Source organism: Serinus canaria, chromosome 19, assembly GCF_022539315.1.
Source record: "Serinus canaria isolate serCan28SL12 chromosome 19, serCan2020, whole genome shotgun sequence".
In the NCBI taxonomy this organism is placed as follows: Eukaryota; Metazoa; Chordata; class Aves; order Passeriformes; family Fringillidae; genus Serinus; species Serinus canaria.
In genome coordinates, this window is record NC_066332.1 from 11,075,779 (window position 1) to 11,094,467 (window position 18,689).

The 18,689-nt window shown below is 56.3% G+C and overlaps 1 protein-coding gene across 10 annotated transcripts; it reads left to right on the top strand.

Moving 5' to 3' along the window:
* The first annotated feature begins 215 nt into the window (after window positions 1–215).
* On the top strand, window positions 216–18,328 carry MLXIPL (MLX interacting protein like). 10 transcript variants are annotated; one of them, XM_050981919.1, is made up of 17 exons: window positions 217–579; window positions 750–860; window positions 6,914–7,020; window positions 7,158–7,240; window positions 7,448–7,537; window positions 7,745–7,789; window positions 8,086–8,284; window positions 8,961–9,038; window positions 12,531–12,754; window positions 12,837–13,431; window positions 14,010–14,083; window positions 14,423–14,597; window positions 15,244–15,356; window positions 15,434–15,969; window positions 16,269–16,392; window positions 17,557–17,686; window positions 18,085–18,328. In XM_050981919.1, exons 2-17 carry the CDS (start codon window positions 844–846, stop codon window positions 18,216–18,218), a joined length of 2,724 nt encoding a protein of 907 aa, XP_050837876.1. In that variant the 5' UTR covers window positions 217–579; window positions 750–843; the 3' UTR covers window positions 18,219–18,328. The 10 variants fall into 10 exon arrangements, 9 of the variants coding, with proteins under 9 accessions (XP_018774780.1, XP_050837876.1, XP_050837872.1 ...); XM_050981918.1 differs by having other exon boundaries at window positions 219–860; window positions 15,434–15,637; window positions 15,842–15,969; XM_050981920.1 differs by having other exon boundaries at window positions 220–860; window positions 15,518–15,637; window positions 15,842–15,969.
* The last annotated feature ends 361 nt before the right edge of the window (window positions 18,329–18,689 follow it).

An 18,689-nucleotide genomic window follows, 5' to 3' on the forward strand; every position in this document is an offset into this window, starting at 1 on the left:
ATTTGTTCCCTTGAAAGTGCAAGGAGATCCATTAAAGCAGAGGCACTGGGTAAATACCGCCTGCACTTCACTCCACCGGCACCCGGGATCAGTGATTAACTCCAGGTAAACAGAGCCGACTGCCAGCCAACCCTTGGCCACAGCAAGGGGGGACAGGGGACCCACAGTGCTCCTCCCCAGGTGTGTGAGGGATGTAAAAGCTAGGGTTGTCAGGACACTGCAAGAGCAAGACGGTGGCATGGAGCTGAAGCTCTGGTGCTTGGTGGCCATTGGACATGTCCTGTTCATGGTCTGCCATAGGTGGGATCAGCCACCAGCATTATAAAAAGGGCTGGCAGTGAATCCGCCCTGGGGAACCAACCGCTGAACCCTGGAGCAAGGAACAGATGGTGACGTGGGCTGGCTGGAGGAGGTGCCTAGGAGGAGGCGTGGTGCCAGTATTCTGTAGTGGGGAGTCCAGCATGTGCTCGATGCCAATTCAGTGTCTGTAGGGCTTCAGCTCAACTGGGACACAGATCACAGTGCTGGTTCAGATCCATAAGGGTTCCCCGGTAGGCAGCAGGAATGGCAGGAACTCAGGTGGGACAGCCGGGACCTTTCCTGGAGCCTCTGGTTGGGCCTTGCCCCGTCTCCGACTCTGACTCTGACTCAGAGGACGCAGCTGTGGGTGGCACAGGACCCAGTGCTGCGACACAGAACTACTCCCAGGTCATCCACAGTGGCCACTTCATGGTCTCGTGCCCACACAGCGACTCAGTGCCCCGGCGACGGCACCACCGCGCAGAGCCTGAGCTGACTGATACCCGGAGTATTGACCCGACCCTCACCCGGCTCTTTGAGTGCATGAGCCTGGAGTACAGGTGAGTCCTAGAGCCCTTGTGTGTGTCTTATGGACCCCCAGCTAGCTGAAGGCAGGAGGCTAGCTGAGCCCCGTTCCCCAGCTAGGAATTTGTTTCCATCTGACCTCCTCCTCCTCTACTCCATGGGCTGTGATGTGTCATATCCTCAGAAACTGCCATCCTGGGAAGTTTCAGGGATAAAGAGCTGACGCTGGGTTGTTGGCTGGGGAACCAGGTTAGAAGCTTCTCTGTTCCACGTGTAGCTTGACTCTCCTCCATTTTCCCATGAGATCTGATGTCACTGTGCCCAGCTGTATTTCCTCCATGGCCAGACCTAGCACACTCTTTAGAGCAGCAGTGACCCTGTGGACAGCTAACATTCAGTTCTTTGGCAATCCAGCCCAGAGCAGGAGTCCTGCCTTCCGTCCTTGACTCTGTCCCCATGTCCTGAGGCTATTCCATGACATGCAGTAGCACTTGGGACTGGATGGATGCACGGGTATTGTCCAAGGTCTCCTGAAAGCTTTTCTCCTTCTCTCCTGAAAAATCAGATAGGTGTCTGCATTGTTCCCCTGCCACACAAATTGCCAAAGGCCAGTGACAGCTCTTTGGTGACTACATGACAGACTGCCTCCTATGGCCATGGTCCACATTCTTGGCAGCAACTCCCTTCCTTTGCCAAGCCCCAAGGTTTTGAGTTCTCTCCAGCATGGCATCAGCATGACTTGCTCTGCTGGAGTCAGTGCCAAACTGCTTGTATAGCTCTCCCAAAATGTCCAAATGTGAAAACCTAGATGATGATGTTCTACCATGTGAAAGCAAAACCTCCGCAAAGCAGCCTTGAAGAGGTGTCCATTACCTCATCCAGGATCTCATCTAGTGGCTGAGCTCTCAGGTTTGCCTTGGAGTCCTTGAATGCTTGATGCAATAAGGAATGTGGTCACTGCTAGAACATCCTTGGGGATGCTGGGCACAGAGACAGTGCAACAAGGGTACCAGTTCCCACATAGCTGTGTACCTCTGACCCATCACCATATCCCAGGTTGTGGATGGGATCATCCCAGTGTGCCAGCAGCCAGCACAGCACAGCTCTGCTCCAAGGGGTTGGGAAGGCAGTGCTCTCTGGGAGCACAGGGAGCCTCAGCATGGGGTGACCCAGGTGAGGATCATGCTTCCTGGTTGGGCAGGTCACCCCTGAGTGCCACAAACAGGGGTCATAGAGACACTGATGGGCTTGATGTCTTTTCTTCTCCCAGCCCCATTCTTTCCATACCTGAGCCCTGCAGCTTTGAGGCTGGAGAAACAGACACTCTCACATCAGGGTGCTCAAACTGTAGACTCGTGAGGTGCAAGGCAGCTTTAGTGTGCCCCTGGGCTCTGGAGCTCCCAGGCAAGTGTCCTGGAAATGGACAGGTAAAAGGGCTTTGACAGTTGGGCTACTGTGTGTGACTGAGGGCTGGCCATGGCAGCCAGTTCTCCTTACTACCTGGACTCTCAGTGGGTCATTTCCTTCCGGCACTGAGCAAGGCAGTGCAGATACTGGCTCCTATGTAATGGGACACTCACCTAAGCCTTGTCTAGCCTGGCCTTGGACACTTCCAGGGATGGGACAGCCACAGCTTCTCTAGGCACCCTGTGCTGGGACCTCACCACTCTCAGAGCAAAGAATTTCTTCCCAATATCCCATCTATCCTTGCCCTCTGACACTGTGAAATCATTCCCCCTTGTCCTGACACTCTAGGCCCTTGACCAAAATCCCTCTCCAGCTCTCTCGGATCCTCTTTAAGCACTAGTGGGGGGCTCTAAGGTCTCTCCGGAGACTTCACCAGCCTGGACAACCCCAGCTCACTTTGCCTTTCTTTTGCTAGTACATTTTTGACACACTTGTAGGCAGCAGCTGGGGAAAGGTATCAGGGTGGGAAAATGTAGCTAAGTGTTTTTGGTGTGTTTCTACATTTAGTGTTGTCTAATTTGATACTTCTCTGCATCACCTGCCATTTCACACCTCCCCTCCCAAGCCAGGTTCCCAGAGGCAGCACAGCTTCAGTTGGGGTCACCAGCCCAATATCCTCCAGCCCTCAGGAGAGCACCCACAATTAAGCTCAGACTAACTTCCTAACCAAGGAGAAACTACTGTAAGCTGTCATCTGGGAGGCACCTGTGAAGTTCCTCATATAACCCTCATGCAGGGCAGGGCTAGATCCAAAGCCGGGTCAGGTTGCTCAGGGTCACTTCCATCACTTTGACAGATGGAGCCCTAGGATGTGACCCCACCACTTGTCCAGCCTGCTCAGGGCTGCCCCTCTCCCACAGGGAATTGCTGTCCATGGCTCTAGTTTGGAGTTTACCTGTTCCAATTCTTACGTCTGTTTCCTCTTGGCCTTTCTCAGTGTCTCCTCCTTAGGGCAGCTGATGGCAGTAATTTTCTCTTCACCTTCTTTAGGGTGAACAAACCCATCCCTGACAGTCCTCTTCTGTCACATGTATTAGTCCCCAACGACCTTGATATCCTCCTTCAGGATCATTCCAGTTTGTAAACCTCCTTTTCTGTCCATTGGACACAATGGCCAGACTTGGCCATAGCAGTGTGGAGCAGAGGGGAAAACTATCCTGTCCCCTCGTGAGCTGTGACTGCTGCAGCCACCCATCCTTCGCTGTCTGGGCTCACACCATTTCAAAGGTAACTCACTAAACTTTCCCTAAATATTTTTCAATGGTTATGGCTGGGATTTTTCCCCTCTCCAGCATTCCTCCTCTGCATTTCACAGACATTACAGCAGTCCTGTCTCAGCCTAAGCAATCATTCTGGGGATATGACTTATCTTCTTTCCATGGGCAGGACTGTGCATCACCCCTCACTGGTAAAGAAATGCTCTCTCCACATCAAGGTTTGCTTCCCACAGTAATTTGTTTCTTCAGATCCCCCAAAGAGAGGCAACTCCCCTCTCTGAGGAGTCTTCCTCCCAAGGCTAGGATGAAGGAGTTCCTTTTTACCTGTATTCCAGGACATTTAGAGCAACTTCCTGCTTAATGATCCTTTCCCACTCCTTCTCCTGCAACATCCTTCATTCCTAGAATGTTGTTTCTCCCTACAGCCCACCTGGCTGCATCTCATTACCCAAAAAGCTGAAGGTGAAGCTGAGCTCCTTCAGGAACTGCTGACATTTTGGCCTTAGCATGAAAAGGCTCATCCTCTCCATCACCACAGTGTGGCCTGCACAATGTCATGGCTGGTCTCACACCCCTTCTTGTGACTTTCTGTTGGGAATCACTGACCTGGGGAACATCCTCCTGAAGGAAGGAAAACTGGGGGCAGATTGGGAGATGTGAACTGCAGTCACTCATGGTCTTACCTGACAACATCTCTCTTGTGCTCCAGAGAGGAGATTTGACAAGCAGGGACATCAGGCTGGGAAGTTTCTTGGAGTATACACTCAGCCTCTCTTGTGATTTAAAACAAGGTCTCTTGTGTGCCAATTCCCTACTAATTCATCCTCTTGTCAGCCTGTGTCTCCCCTCGGAGAAGTGGAACTGCTGCTATTGATTCTCTGATTCACAGTGCCTTAAATGCTCACACAGGGCTAGTGAAAACCAGGCAGAGACTCCAGGAATGCACTCACTGGAGTTCATCATTCAACCCTATTTTTTCTTGCAGAAGACCTCCATTCTAGGGGGTCTGATGAGTGGGAAAGGCTCGTGCTTGGACTAAACACACCCACAGTGCACTGTGGCTCTACTGTCATTCGTGGCAGAGAGTTGCACTTCTTTCTTCTGTCATTCCCCAAGGTTTGGAGGTTGATCCTGTTCAAGGATTGTGCAGAGGGGCTGGGCTGGTGTGCTGGTGCAGCCCTGCATCTCTCCAGATCACTCCTCTCTTCATACAGCAGCTCCTCTTGCTGCTGATGAAAAGTACCCATGTTGCCATGAAATCAGTGACTGCAACACCTGAAACTGCTGGATGGGTAAATGAATCACAGACCAAACAGGACACTGCTGGACCCATGCCAGTGTTGGACCCAGGCTGAGCCCTGTTGCCGCCTCACCCTATCCCACAAACACCCTGTAGCCAGTGGCAGGATCTATGTCCCGTTCCTTCTGATAGCGTTGGGCAGCAGGACCTCCAGCCTGTTTGGGGCACCCTATAACCTTCCCATGGTTCAATGAGAAGTTTGCATCCATCTCCCCAGGGGAGATAATTGCAGGGAAGGGTGGGGCCCTTTTCAAGGCATAACAGGGAGCAAAGAGCAGCCTGTTAAGCCCCAAAATTGAAAGGATCATGAAGAGGGAAAAAAAGGCATTCAATGGTAAAGCTGAAAGGCATCTTCTGCCTCCAGGCCCCACAGCAACTCCTAACCATGGCCCACTGGCCTTGCACGAGGCCAAGGTGTGTCCCACAGCCTCAGGCTGCTCTTTTCAGCTGGCTGTGAGTGAGGAACATGGCCTTGACCAGCATGATCTGGCCATGTGCCCAGGAATCCTGTCCCTTCCATTGGCTCCTCCACTTGGCACCGTCTTGCTGTTTGCCATGCATACCTGGGGAAAGTTCAAAATCCTGGTGATAGCAGAGTGGTCAGTGTCAGCCTTAACTCTCTGTAGGCTCTGTAGGAGTTGCAGGTCCTTCTCCAGCCCTCAGACCATGTGTCAGGCTAGGTCTCCCTTGGGAGACCAACTCCATCAATTCCTGCACCAGCTCCTAGACACATCCCTGCAGCAGGCTCTGGAATTGTAGGGGTCCCCAGCCTTCTCCCTCTGCCAGAGACAGATTTCAAGGCAGGTCAAAACAGAACCTACTAAAATCATTATTTGAGAACACTTAGAGGTTTCACCAGCTTTGATGAACAAGTCAGAGACTTCATGCACCACTCTCATTCCCAGCACCTCCCTTGGACACGGCCGTGTGGCACCTGGAGGGGCTGGGACCAGGGGATACAGCACCCTGACACCAACTCAGCTTCCACCTTTCCTTTTCCACTCATGTTCCAAGGAAAAGTGGGAGTCAAAGCAGCACCAAGATATTTAGGGTACAAACTGTCTGCTGGAGAGGGACATGGCTTCCCATGCAGGAATGCCATGCAGCCTGCAGCTAGCTCTCAGAGGGACCCCTGGAGTACCTGGCATTGCCCCAAACCACTCCATGTTGTTGGGAGAGCTGGAGATGTGAAATCTATTCCAAAGTAAGGCAGAGGGACCCTGGCCTCCCCCAGAGAGCTCCTGGGGCAGCAGGACTCTCAGGACCTCCTCGGTTGCTGCACATGAGGGCCTGTGTTCCTTGGCTAGATGGAAACAAGATGAGGAGTAAAACGAGACTTCCTGCACTTCAGGTCCCATCAGAGACACCACCACCACCACCACCACCACCACCACTACAATGAGCTGCAGAACAAACACAGCTGCCTCTGGGAACCAGGAAATGGGAAGCAGGGAGCTCAGCTCAGACTGGGGGTGCAAATTTGCAGGGATCAATGTGGAGAAGAGGCCAGGGCAGCTCTGACTGAGGGGGCAGGGCTGGTATCACTATGTGTCTGTCTTGGAGCACAGGCAAGTGTCCCTTAACATCCTGAACATCTTTCAGTATTGTCCTGCCTTCCCAGACCCTCCACAAGGACTGCCCTTGACTGCCCCAGCTGAAGGCAGCATTTTCAAACCTTGCCTGATGTTAAAGGAAGGGTCAGAATTATCTGCCCAAACACTGTGATGAGACAAGAGGCATTACCGTACATGTCACCACACACCTCAGCAGGAAACTCACCTTCCTGTCCCCCAGGGCCAGGACACAGTTGACTTGGTCAGGGGCAGCAGGATCCCACGTCGAAGCTGGGGTTCAAATATTAAGGAATCAATGCCTCAATGGGCTGTACTTTAAACCAGGGGTTTGAGAAGCCTCCTGTGGGTGTGTGAAGCTCAGGATTTACGTCAGTGCTGCTCCCAGAGTGTGCAGGAGCTTGGAATACTCCAGTGGGTGCTCCCACAGGTGCCTGGCAAGCACTGGCAGCAGAGTCACGTGGCTGTACCCGGTCCTGACCTGCCACCAGGCTGGTGGTGCCCCTCAGCCTTCCCTTTGCTTGGTGTTTCAGTGGGAAGCTAGTATCTCCAAAGTGGAAGAATTTCAAGGGGCTGCGGCTGCTTTGCTGGGATAAAATTCGACTCAACAATGTGATCTGGAGAGCATGGTACATCCAATGTGAGTATGGGTGCCAGACCCCACTACCAGGTGCCAGGCTGTGCCAGTGGGATGGGGCTGGCCCTGGAATGACTGTGTACAGGTGCAGAGATAGGGATGGGGCATGGATACAGCCAGCTGTATTCTCCCCTGTGCAGATGTGGAACGGAGGAAAAACCCTGTGTGCGGCTTCATCACCCCTCTGGAGGGCATGGAGGCTGATGAGCACCGAAAACCAGAGGTAGGGCAGGGTCCCTTGCAGCTCTCTGGGGCAGTACCATGGTCTTTGTGGCACAGTGGGGATCTGGGGACACGTTGAATTTCATAGATTGCATTTCATAGAAACACCTGGAAAAGGTGTTTCTGATATGGCACAGGGAAAGCAGCCCTGGCTGTGGGGTGCTGGGGCCAGAGAGCTCAGCCATAACCCCTTGTCCTGCCCCCCCAGGCTGTCGTGCTGGAGGGCAACTACTGGAAACGCCGCATTGAGGTGGTGATGAGGGAGTACCACAAATGGAGGATCTACTATAAGAAGCGGGTGAGTGTCTCTGCCCGTGTTGCTCCCCATCCTGTGGCAGTGTCAGCAGTGGGATAGAACAGTGTGATGGATGGAACATGGCTCCCTGGAGCCATGGCTGACAGGGCAGGACATGACAGGCTTTTGCCAGCATGGGAGGGGGATGCTGGCTGGCCCCCTGAGCTCTCCCTTGCCTGGGGGATGACCTAGGCTGTCTTTTCCTTCCAGCTCCGAAAATCCGCACGGGAGGGAGGGATCTCCAGTCCAAAGCAGGTGAGTCTGCTGAGAAAGGGTGGGAAGAGGGAGAAAGGGGAGCACAGTTTGGACCCCTGCACTGGGCAGAAAGGCAAAGAAAAGCCTCAGGGCATGATAAGCCCATTGGAATGAGATGCTAAGCATCTGGGATGCTGGATTCACCCTCTGGAAGTAGCAATGTGCCAGGCGTTAAGGTTTGGAAGGAGCAAACACTGCAGGGAGCATGGGAGCTGCCAGGGGAGCAGCCAGGGAGCCAGACATGGACCCCACTCATGAAAGGTGTCCACTCAGCTCCTTTGCTCTACCTCATGTAGGATGAGGATGTCTGGAGGCCAACAGAGAAATGGTGCAACCAGCTGTTCTGCAACGTAGTGCCCATGCTGCTTGGGGATGAGGAGGAGGAGCATGGGAGCAGGCAGCATTTCGATATGGACACCTTCCTCTCGGACATATCTGACACCCTCTTCACCATGACACAGATGCCCAGCACCCACCAGGCGCTCCCTGAAGATGGTAGGTACTGCAGACCATGCTTCAGCAGGATGTGGAGGAGGAATCCAGATGTTGTGTCTTGGCTTAGCCCCTGAGAGCTGCCAGCCATGTCCTTTTGGGCAGGCAGGGTCCCCTGGCATCTGCCCTAATGGGGTAGGGGGAAGGGATGTTCCCGTTCTGCTCAAACAGGAGCCACCAGGGGAGAGGATGCTTGAGAAGTGTTTGGGCAGGGTGGGATCATCCCCTTCTCCTGTTGTTCCCTATGCACCAGCATGCTGAGGGCTGAGCTCCCCAGGGACCACCAGCACCATGAAGGACTTTGCCCCAGCCCCCAGGGCAGGTCCTGCTTCCATGGCCACTCTTTGCTGTCCCTACCTGGCCATGTCCCTCGGGCATCTGCAGCTCCAGACAGGTCCTGTGCCAAGAATCAGCCTTTCACTGGGGTTCCTGGGAACTGGATGAGGCCCTAGAGGTGCTGATGGACAGTGGTGAGATGGGATGGGATGGCCCTGGCTCTCCTCAGGGTAGGCATTTATCTCCCTGCCCAGGGCAGGGTGCAGTGATACAGGGTGACTCTGGGGTGACACAGAGGTGTGAAAGCCAGGTAGGTGTCAGGGCAGTGGTGGGAGCAGCCCTCAAGGTGGATCTCGGGGATGCAGTATCTGGGCTTTGATGTTCCAGCTGTGCCCTCTTCCAGTGTATGTTGGGAATGCTGACATGATACAGCCGGATTTGGCACCCCTGCAGCCTAGCCTGGATGACATGGACATATCAGGTAAGAGGCAGCCTGGATGCGTTACCACATCCCACCCAGCCCTGCACACTGTGACTGCCTAAAATGGGGGGGTCACAGGTTTGGCCTGGCAGTAGTGGGAATTGCTGAGACAGGCAGAAAGCACTGGACATCTAATGGCATGGGAAAAGCAGTATGGATGGGCAGGGGCTGAAGGCAGAGCCTTGTTGTGCCTGCCTGCCTCTGGAAAGAGCCACAGAAGGAGGTGTGGGAGGGGATTTCTACAAAAAGAGGTGATTTCCAGGAGTGCAAAAGGCCTTCATTTTGGCTGCAGATAGAGGAAGGACAATTGTCCTCCAGAGGAAGAGGAAACCTCTAGAGAGTAGGTTCTGCTGAGTTCCCTCCTCACCCCACTGCCTAGCCAGCCTGGGTGGTTGGCTTGGAGCTGCGACACTGCGCAGGGCTGTGCTACATCTCCTGGGGACAAGTCACTGTCCCTGCTAGGCTGCCCAAAGACAAATCTGCCTCTGGTTTCCAGCTGTGGGAACACCACCAAGTGGGCAGTGGCAAACTGCCCCATATTGCCATGCAGGCTCTGAGCTGTGAATGTCCATGCAGCCAGCTGGGACATGTCCTGGTCACAGCAGTGTCCTCAAATGCCAGGGCAAGGCACTGTTGGGGACCACCTTTGCCCTCTAACATGTCAGAGCTGGTAACCTGTTCATATTGTGCAGGGTGGGAGCCTGCTGGCTACCCAGCTATAGCTACTCGCCCTGGGCAGCACCAGCATCTCCGGACCCCTGTGTGAGCAGTCTGGAGCTCCATGGCCTATCTCAACTTCCTCTAGGAGGAGAAAAAAAGGGTACTTGCATCACATGGCTGTGGAGTGTTGCAAGACCAGATGCTGGCAGGGAGCAGGCTGGGCACTCTATGTGCCAGGGCAGGTGGTGGCATGGGTGCCCTTGGGATGGATACTCTTGGGATGGATGAGGTGGGAAGACTCCTGCCAGCACCCTCTCAACTCATTTCAACCAGAGATCCCATCAGAGTGAGGCAGGCTGGGAAGAGGGTCTGTTGCCATGACTGGTGCTTCATCTTCTGTCCCCTGGTGCCCCAAGCAGGCATCTGTTCCTAGAAGGTGTGACAGCTCCAAGTGGGCTAAATTGACACTTGGAAGTGTTCCTCATCTTTAGAAGTCCTGTTTGGTGTCACAGCAGCAGCTCCAGCACCTCTCTTGAGCCCAGCATGGTCTCAAGCTCAGCAGGAGATGGCAGGATCATGGTGGCTCCTTTCTGAATCAATATATCAGTTAGGTTGGCTTTTTTCCTGGGAAAAGACCTTTTGTTTCAGGGTGCTTCTTGGCAATGGGATGGGTCTTACTGTAGACCACAACATTACAAGGAATTACAATCCCTTCCTGCTCTGACCATGTCCAGTGCCTCAGACCAGGGACACTGCTGGGGCTGGGGAGAGTCCCCAGTCTAGCTGTGGCTCCTGGTCCGCCAGGCTTACTGTGTCCAGGGACAGAGCAGCATCCCTTGGGGAGCTTGGAGACCTGTTGATGGGAGTTTTGTCCTGGATGGAGTAGCTCCCTGGGTGATAAGGTGTTAATTCAGAGCACTGTGTGTGCCATGCACCCTGTCGGGAGAGTAGGGAGAAGAGATTAGGGTGCTGGGTGCCAGGCAACCCAATTACGTCCCAAAAGGTCACTTTTTCAGCAGGGCAGGCAGCTTTGGAGCAAGGATCACCCAGCAGCCTCGTGCAGAGCTACACAGGGCAGGCATGTGGGGTAGGCACCATGGGGTCACAGGGCTGTCATTGTGTGGGGTGGTGTGGCAGAGCTCAGTGCCTGTCAGTCAGTGCCTGCAAACCAATCCCCGAATGAGGAAGCATCTCATGTCTGCGGCGGGTGCTGGAGTGTGGTGTGAGGCAGATGGACAAGTCCTGATGGCAGAGGCGAGGGAGCAGTCCAGCCCTGCGCCCTGCTGGCACTGTGCTCCAGGTAGGATTGGTGCTGGGAACTGGGGCTGGGCTGTCTGTCCCATAGGGTGGCAGGGCTCTCCCCAAAGCCTGGGACAAGTGCTGAAGGGTCTTTGGGTTGGAAAGGCCCAATCACATTGGAGAGCATCCCCAGGTTTGAGCAGGATACCAAAGGTGTGGTTTGCTGACCATGCAGGCTCTTCTCCCCGGAGCAGGCTGTGCCCTGGCCATGCTGCACTGCCTCGTGTGTAATACGGTGATACAACAGTGAGGAGGAGCATGGGCAAGAGCTATGGGGTGAGGAAGGGGTGGGAGAAAGGGAGGGCAAGGCTGCCAGGGTCTGCCAGGCACCTTCCATCCCTGTAGCACAGTTAGAGGTACAAGAGGGTCTGACAGGCATGGTGAGAGACACAAGAGGATCTGGCAGGCTGGGCACCACAAATTCCTATAAATACCTGCAGAGCTTCAGCGCCGGTGGCAGGGACATCCTGGTGTGAGCATGGCTGAGGTGGGGGCAATGTGGGGCTGGACTGCATCCCAGGAAGGCCAAGTTCCTGCCTGGCAGCACTGCGGCACACACAAAGTGCTGGCCTTTGGAGGGGCAGGGATGGCCCTGACATGCTGTCAGGGATTCACCATGGCTGTGGCAGGGGTAAGGGGCACTCTGAGAGCTGACTGGAACATCTTAGCAGTGGCTCTGTCCTGTTTCACATCAGTGTTCCCCTCAGATGGCAGCACATGGCGTGCTGGAATCATCACCATGCCTGGTCTCCTGGCATCCCACAGTGCTGGCATGTTTGCTCCTCTGGTGTAGATTTAGCAGAGTCTTAGGCCTTTGTGGGTCCCAGCGAGGGCACCCCAGCTGCTGGAGCCTGGACCACAGATGGTGCTCTGAGCATGGCTGTGTACACCAGAACCAGCAGCAGAGCCTGGAGCTGGCATTGCCGGTGCCAGCCAAGGGCTAGAGGGCACAGCTGAGTGCTTCCCAGAGAAGGTGCAAGTGCTTGTTCCCAGTGGCTGCTCAGGCACTGCACCTGTGCCAGGGGCAGCAAACCTAGTGAACCCTCCTAGTCCATCCTACAGGGAAGCATCCAGCAGTGCCATCCATGTCCCACAGTTATCCTCTCCATGAAAAACCCTCCCTGTGGCGATGCCAGAACACAGGCACTGAGCCAAGGCATTCATGGGGCTGATGTGCCTAGGGAGACAGCTGCCGAAAGTGTGGGGCCCACCCTTTGTGGTGTCTGGGCATGCGGAAGGACCAGGGTTGTGGAAGGAGAGAGGAAGGGAGCGGGAGTCGTGACAGGGTCACGCGGCTCGGCTTCAGGAAGGCCATGGGATGTGGTTAGCCACAGGCTGCACGCACAGCAGCACTGGAGTGGACAGCACAGAACTTGTTTGCCATGGGTGAAAATGTGCGGGAGCTGCCATGGCCCCAAAAAGTGCACAGTGCCAGTAGCAGGGTATGGTTCCACCCTCATGCCCCAGGGCATCCCCCTCCTCTCCAGGCAGGTCCACTTATGCTGGTCACTGTGTCTCTACTTGACTCTGCAGAAATCTTCACCAGCCACCGGCCACCCCCATCTCAGACACTTGACTCTGCAGAAATCTTCACCAGCCACCGGCCACCCCCATCTCAGACACAACCAGGCTACCAGGATCCATCCTGCTTCTCGCCCATGGCTGAGCCCCTCTTCAGCAGTAGGGGGTCCCTGATGGGTGCTCGGGGTCTGCCTGTGAGCCCCGAGGCCCCACTCCTACCTGGCACCCTCCTCCAGGTGAGTGGAATCCCAGCCTGCAGCCTTTGGCTTACTGGTGGTGTACCAGTCACCCACCCTGACCCTGCCATGTCTTCTGCAGCCCAGTGGTGCCTCCCAGCTCAGCCTCCACAGCTCCTTCCTGGGCTCTGAGCTGCCCCTGGCCCCCCTGCCCCCTGAACCCCCCGACGTGGCACCCAGCAGCCTCAGCCCCCAGCTCCGACACAAGCCCACACTGCAGTACGACTTCCCTGGCAAGTGCCTCAGCCTGGAGCCACCAGCACCCCACTATGTCCCCCCCATCCCATCCCCCCGGGCACCACTGCTGAGCCTGGAACCCCCATTCTCCCCCACCTCTGCCCCCCGCTCTAAGTTTCCCTACAGCAGTTCACCTGATCCCTTGCTTGCCACCCACCCTGCCTCCCCTCTCTCAAGCCCTTGCTTTGCCCCCTATGTCCCAGGCCTGGGCTATGCCACAGGCATGGGGCCCCAGGAGTACTCCAGCCCTGCTGTCTCCCAGCTCCTGCCCCCTGCCCTGCTGGGCAACCCCAGGTTTACTCCTGCCAAGGGGCCACCCCAGGGTGAGGGTGGGGGGCCCAAGGTGAAGCCCAGTGGCACCAAGGCAAGGAGGCTGCCAGGACACCCCCTGTCCCACCTGCCTGAGCCCAACCCCTGCCCGAGCCAGCTCCTGACCACAGGTAACAAGGTTGGGGGGCTGTGGAGGGACACAGGAGTGTGGTGGGGGGCATGCTGTTGTGGGGATCAGAGTGGGGACCCCATTTGTCCCTGGGGCTGGGACACTGCACATGGCAGTCCCCATAGTGGGGTAGTTCCAAACCCAGGGGTAAAGCCATGCCTGAGGGATCAGCCCTGGCTTCAGTGGCCTCAGACAGAGATGCGACCCAGGCCCAGGAGTGGGCAACGGGCACTGCTGGGAAGTTCCTAGCAGTTCCCAGTGTCCCTAGTCTGGTGTCTATGGCCCTGTTGGCACAACAGGATGGGGGGGGGTTCACTGGAGTCCTGCCTGTGGGTGTGATGAGACGGTCCCTTGGGCACAGTTATGGCCCTCTGCTTGCTTGAGGAGGGGCTGGGGCTCCCTGCCTGCCCAAAGCTCCTGAGAACTCCCCTGTGAGGAAAACAGACTCCTCCAGAGGTGGATCCCTGTTCTCTGGGGCAATCCAGCAGGGAAGGGAATGCAGCAGTTCTGGTGCAGGGAAGATCACCCCAGCCCTAAGAGCCCCAGACAGCAGTGCCCATCTGCTTTATGCCCCCTCAGCCAAGCAGGACCTGGTGCTGGATACCCCTTGCCCGATAGGTGCAGGACTCATGCCCACGACCCCTTTCTCCGAGGTAAGCACTCAACAACCCCACAGGTTGGGAATTGCCTTCTCCTGGCTGCTGGGGAAAGGGTGGAGATGGGCTCTGGGAATCACATTTTGGTGTGGGTTGGACAGAAATGGAGGGAAAGATGGGACACGTTTCTGGGTGGCTGGGGATGACAGGAGTTGCCCGAGTTCCTTCTCCTGTAAAACAACCAAGGCAGAGGTAAGAGACATCCCATTTGCAGGGCCCCTTTTCTGGGGCACTGTGGCTACCCCTGCAGATGGTGGCAGGGGCTGCACATCCTGGTGCAACTTGGTGTGGGTGGGGTGCTGATCCCCTATCTCCCCTTCCTCTGTCTTCTCCCAGCAGCAGAGCACTGTCCCCAAAGTCCCTGCCACCTTCCTCGCCAGAATGGCTCAGATAAGCCCAGGACTGGCTCCTGGCTCCAGCCCTTCCCAAGTGTTGCTGCACACAGTGGGCACACAGCTGGGCCCCCGGCAAGTCCCCAAGGCAGAGCAGCTGTCCCCCACCTCAGCTTGTGGTGAGTCTGGAGCACCCCAAGGAGCTCCACAGGGCACTGGGGCTCCTGCAGAGAGCTCGGACCAAGCACTATGGGAATTTTAATTTTGGCTACAATCCTGGCTATTTCTATTTATCCTGCTGAGCATGGAGGGTTCCTCCTGTGCCCCTTCACCTGCTTCTTTCTCCAGCAGCAAAAGCAGAAATAGGGAAAGACAAAAATGGAGCAAAATGTCGGACTGTGGTTTTGAAACCCCGGAGCTTGGTTTTGGAGCAAGAAGCATCCGCTTTCACCCACAGTAACCAGCACGGCTGCTGGAAACCAGGCTCTGGTGTTGTTCTCAGTTCAGTTTGGTGCTGCACACCATAGCCTCGCTGCCCTCGCAACTCTTTCCCTGCAATTTCAACCCCAAGAAGTGCTGGGAATTTAAAATCTCAAATCCCAGATGTTTCCATTTCTGAACAGCTGTAAAATGAGAGTGACTTGGAATAATGTGTGCTTGGAGGTTGAAGTGGAGCATGCCCATCAGCTGAGTAGGGTGGCTTGTCCTGGGGTGGGGGCAGCACTGTGGGATGCCCCTCTCTGCCCATCCCAGGTGCTGAGATGTCACCTTGTCATGAGTGCTGTTGCTATCTCTCTCTTCATAGCAGCATCTTCCCTTTATCAGGCAGTGACTGGCCCAAGCCCAGCCAGGCTTCCCCAGGACCTACTGCAAGGCAGGGCACTAGCATCTCCCTGCACCAGCCCACGTCCCGTCCAGGAAGGGCCGGGTCCACCAAGGTATGGCAGGAGCAGCCAACTTCGTATGCACCACCCTTTCCTCCTCCCCCCAAGACACCATCCACCCTCACTTCAAGCTTTGGGCCAGACTCTTCCCCGTGGGGCTGGTGGCCCATGGCTGTCCCCACTGCTGGGAGGTGCCTGATGGTGCTGACCTGCAGCTGGAGAGCCGCCGCATCACACACATCTCCGCTGAGCAGAAGAGACGCTTCAACATCAAGCTTGGCTTCACCACACTGCACAGCTTGGTGAGCACACTGAGTGCTCAGCCCAGCATCAAGGTGAGCACCCAGGACCAGCCCTGTGCATGGAGGGACACGGCACATCACCTAGAGACACTGCATCCCTGCTGTGACCCACAGCACAGAGCTCCTCTCCTGCACCCCAGCTTGTGGTGCAGGAGGCTGGAGCACGCAGCAGGCACACAGTTCAGCTGTGCAAGGGTGGTCTGGGCCCCCTTCCCCTCTCACCCCATGGCCTCCCAGGTCAGCAAGGCTACCACCCTGCAGAAGACAGCCGAGTATATTTGCAAGCTGCAGCAGGAGCGGGCAGCTCTGCAGGATGAGGCACAGCGTCTGCGGGAGCAGATCGAGGAGCTCAATGGCTCCATCAAGTAAGGGGGGTGTGGCCGGGGGAGATGGGGGAGCACTGCCTGCTTTGGGGTAGCCAGGCAGGGCAAGCAGCAGTGTCAGGATAGCAGCAGGACATGGCAGGTCTCCCTGGAGCACCTCCCAGCTCACTGTCCCTCCTCAAACTCTCTCTGTGAGAGGGCTGATGCTCAAGAGGCAGGACAGAGTAGAGCCAGGTCCCACACCTGACCTGGGAGGGGGATATTGGCTGGCAACTCCTGCTGAGCTTCCATAGCTCCCAGCCTCCTAAATATGGCCCCAAAATACTGGTTGTGCCCCACAGCTTGTGCCAGGAGCAGCTGCCGGCCACAGGAGTTCCCATCACACGGCAGCGCTTTGACCACATGCGCAGAATGTTTGAAGAGTATGTTCGCTCCTCCACACTGCAGAACTGGAAGTTCTGGATTGTATCCTTCGGGGCCAGTGCCTGCTGCTCCATCTCACCCTCCACCAGGCACTAGGTGCTCTGGTTTATCTGCTGCTACTGGGTCTTTGGGGTCCCTCAAGCTCGGGAGGCTTTGGGGACCACAAGGAGATGTTTCCCAGCCAAAGTCACATGGTGGGAACATGCTGATATTCTGTGGTTAGGAGGGATATTCTGCTCCAAGGGATCAAAAACAGTTGGATAAAGGGTCCTCAGGGAGAAGGGAAGTGGAGCTAAGCTTATGGAGGCAATTGCTCCTGATGACACGGGAACTGGCTCTGAGAGGTAGCAGCCATGGATTAGGAAAGGTCCAGACACATAGCTGTGGACCTGATGGCTTGGTCTTCATGGTTGCATGCCATACCCTGGAAGCACAGGGATGGAGAGGATCAAGGGTCAAGGAATCTATGGGCAGAGGCTGGATCTGTTCATTTCTGAGCACGGATTAGAAACCCACACTGGCAGAGCCTGTGAGGTGTGTGAAATCTCAAGTGGCAGAGTGATGAAAGGCACTGCTGCCCATGGTCCCATCCGGCACAGGGCATCTGGACAAGGCAAACATGACTTCTGATGCAGGGCTGGGGAGCTCCTTCCTCAGGTCATGGGGTATTGTAAAGCCAACATGGGCTCTAGGACATGCTTGTGGCGGAGTTATCTCTGTAGATTACTGCCTGCACAAAATCTGCAGGCTGGTCCCTGCAGGGTGGAAGCAATAGGGGAGCTTATGGGACACACTAGAGTCCTGCCTTTCCCCTGAGCATTTTGCTAGCTGGTTCCCTGACCTGCTCTGGAGGACATGTCTTGTATCTCAGCAACCTCTTCTAGTAGCCCCAGCTATGACAGGGGTTTTGCATCTCTCCCACTGCCTACCCAAGTGACATTTATGCCATCACCCCAGCAGTTTGGGCTAGTGCCAGGTGTGGTGCTGTGCTGGGAAGGCAGTCAGCAGGTCTGTTCCATGGCCTGTCCTGCTGTCCCAGCAGTTCTGCTCCAGGTCCAGACAAGAAAGGCTGTCCTGCTACCATTAGAGGGTGATGTCCACACCTGATAGGAGTGAGACCATTATCATAGCAAAGCTGGTCCTTAACTCCTCTGATCCCACCAGTTCAATATCAAAGCTGGTCCTTAACTCCTCTTATCCCACCAGTTCAGTATCATCATCCGGCCCCTCTTCGAGTCTTTCAATGGCATGGTGTCCACAGCCAGTGTGGAGAGCCTCACCCAAACATCCCTCGCTTGGCTGGACCAGCACTGCTCCCTCCCAGCGCTTCGCCCAAGTAGGTGGCCCTGTGCCTGGCAGTGGTACTCGGAGCAAGCTGGGTTGGCATAGACTCCTCAGTCCATGAAAGGCATCCTCGAAAGGCAGAGGGGAAAAGGAGTGTCCTGGGGGTTGGCAGGGTTGATCTGTGGGATGTCCTGGGGCTCCTGCTCAGTGATTTCCCGTGCTCTTGTCACACCCACGTCCCAGCTGAGCCGCAAGTGCCCCAACCCCGCGTCCTGGCAGGGCAGGCTCAGCCCTCCCCAAAGCCCCTCAGGGTGGGTTTCCTTCCACCGCGTCTGCTGGGGCTGTGGAAGCGACCAGTCCCACCCTTCCGGGGGCTGGAGCAGGGCCGGGCAGCGCCGTCTCCCCCAGGATGAGTCACGCCTTCCAGCCCCCTGTCCCCTATCCCCGCAGCCGTCTTGAGCTCCCTGCGGCAGCTGAGCATCTCCACCTCCATCCTCAACGACCCGGCCCATGTCCCCGAGCAGGCGGCGCGGGCAGTGGCAGCGCTGGGACGCCCCGGCGGTGCTGGGACGCCCTCCATCTGACTGCTCCAGGGGCTCCGAGGTGTCCCACGGGCGCCGGCGTGGGGAGCCGGTACTGCACGAGGGCTGTCCTGCCCTGTCCCCCTGCAATAAAGGACTTGCTGTGCCACGGACTCCGCGTGGTTCTTCAGTCCCGTCGCCACTTTGGGCACGGCCGGGAAGGGCCAGGACCTGAGGAGGGTGACACCGGAAGGCGTGAAAGCCGGGACTGGGACGGGGGCCAGGGACTGAGAGAATGAGAGAAACCGAGGTTGGGGGCAAATGAAGGAAGAGAGTGGGGGGGGGGGGTGGTCCGGGGCTGGGGGGATGAAGGGAGGTGCGGGCAGGGGCTGGCGGGGACAGGTGACGGGGTTAAGATAAGAGCTGGCGGGGGCTTGGGGGAACAGGGACTGGAGCGGGGCCGGGATTGGGGAGCATAAGGGCAGGGCAGGGACTAGGGTGGGGGGACGTAGGACCTTGGATGAGAGGAGCCCG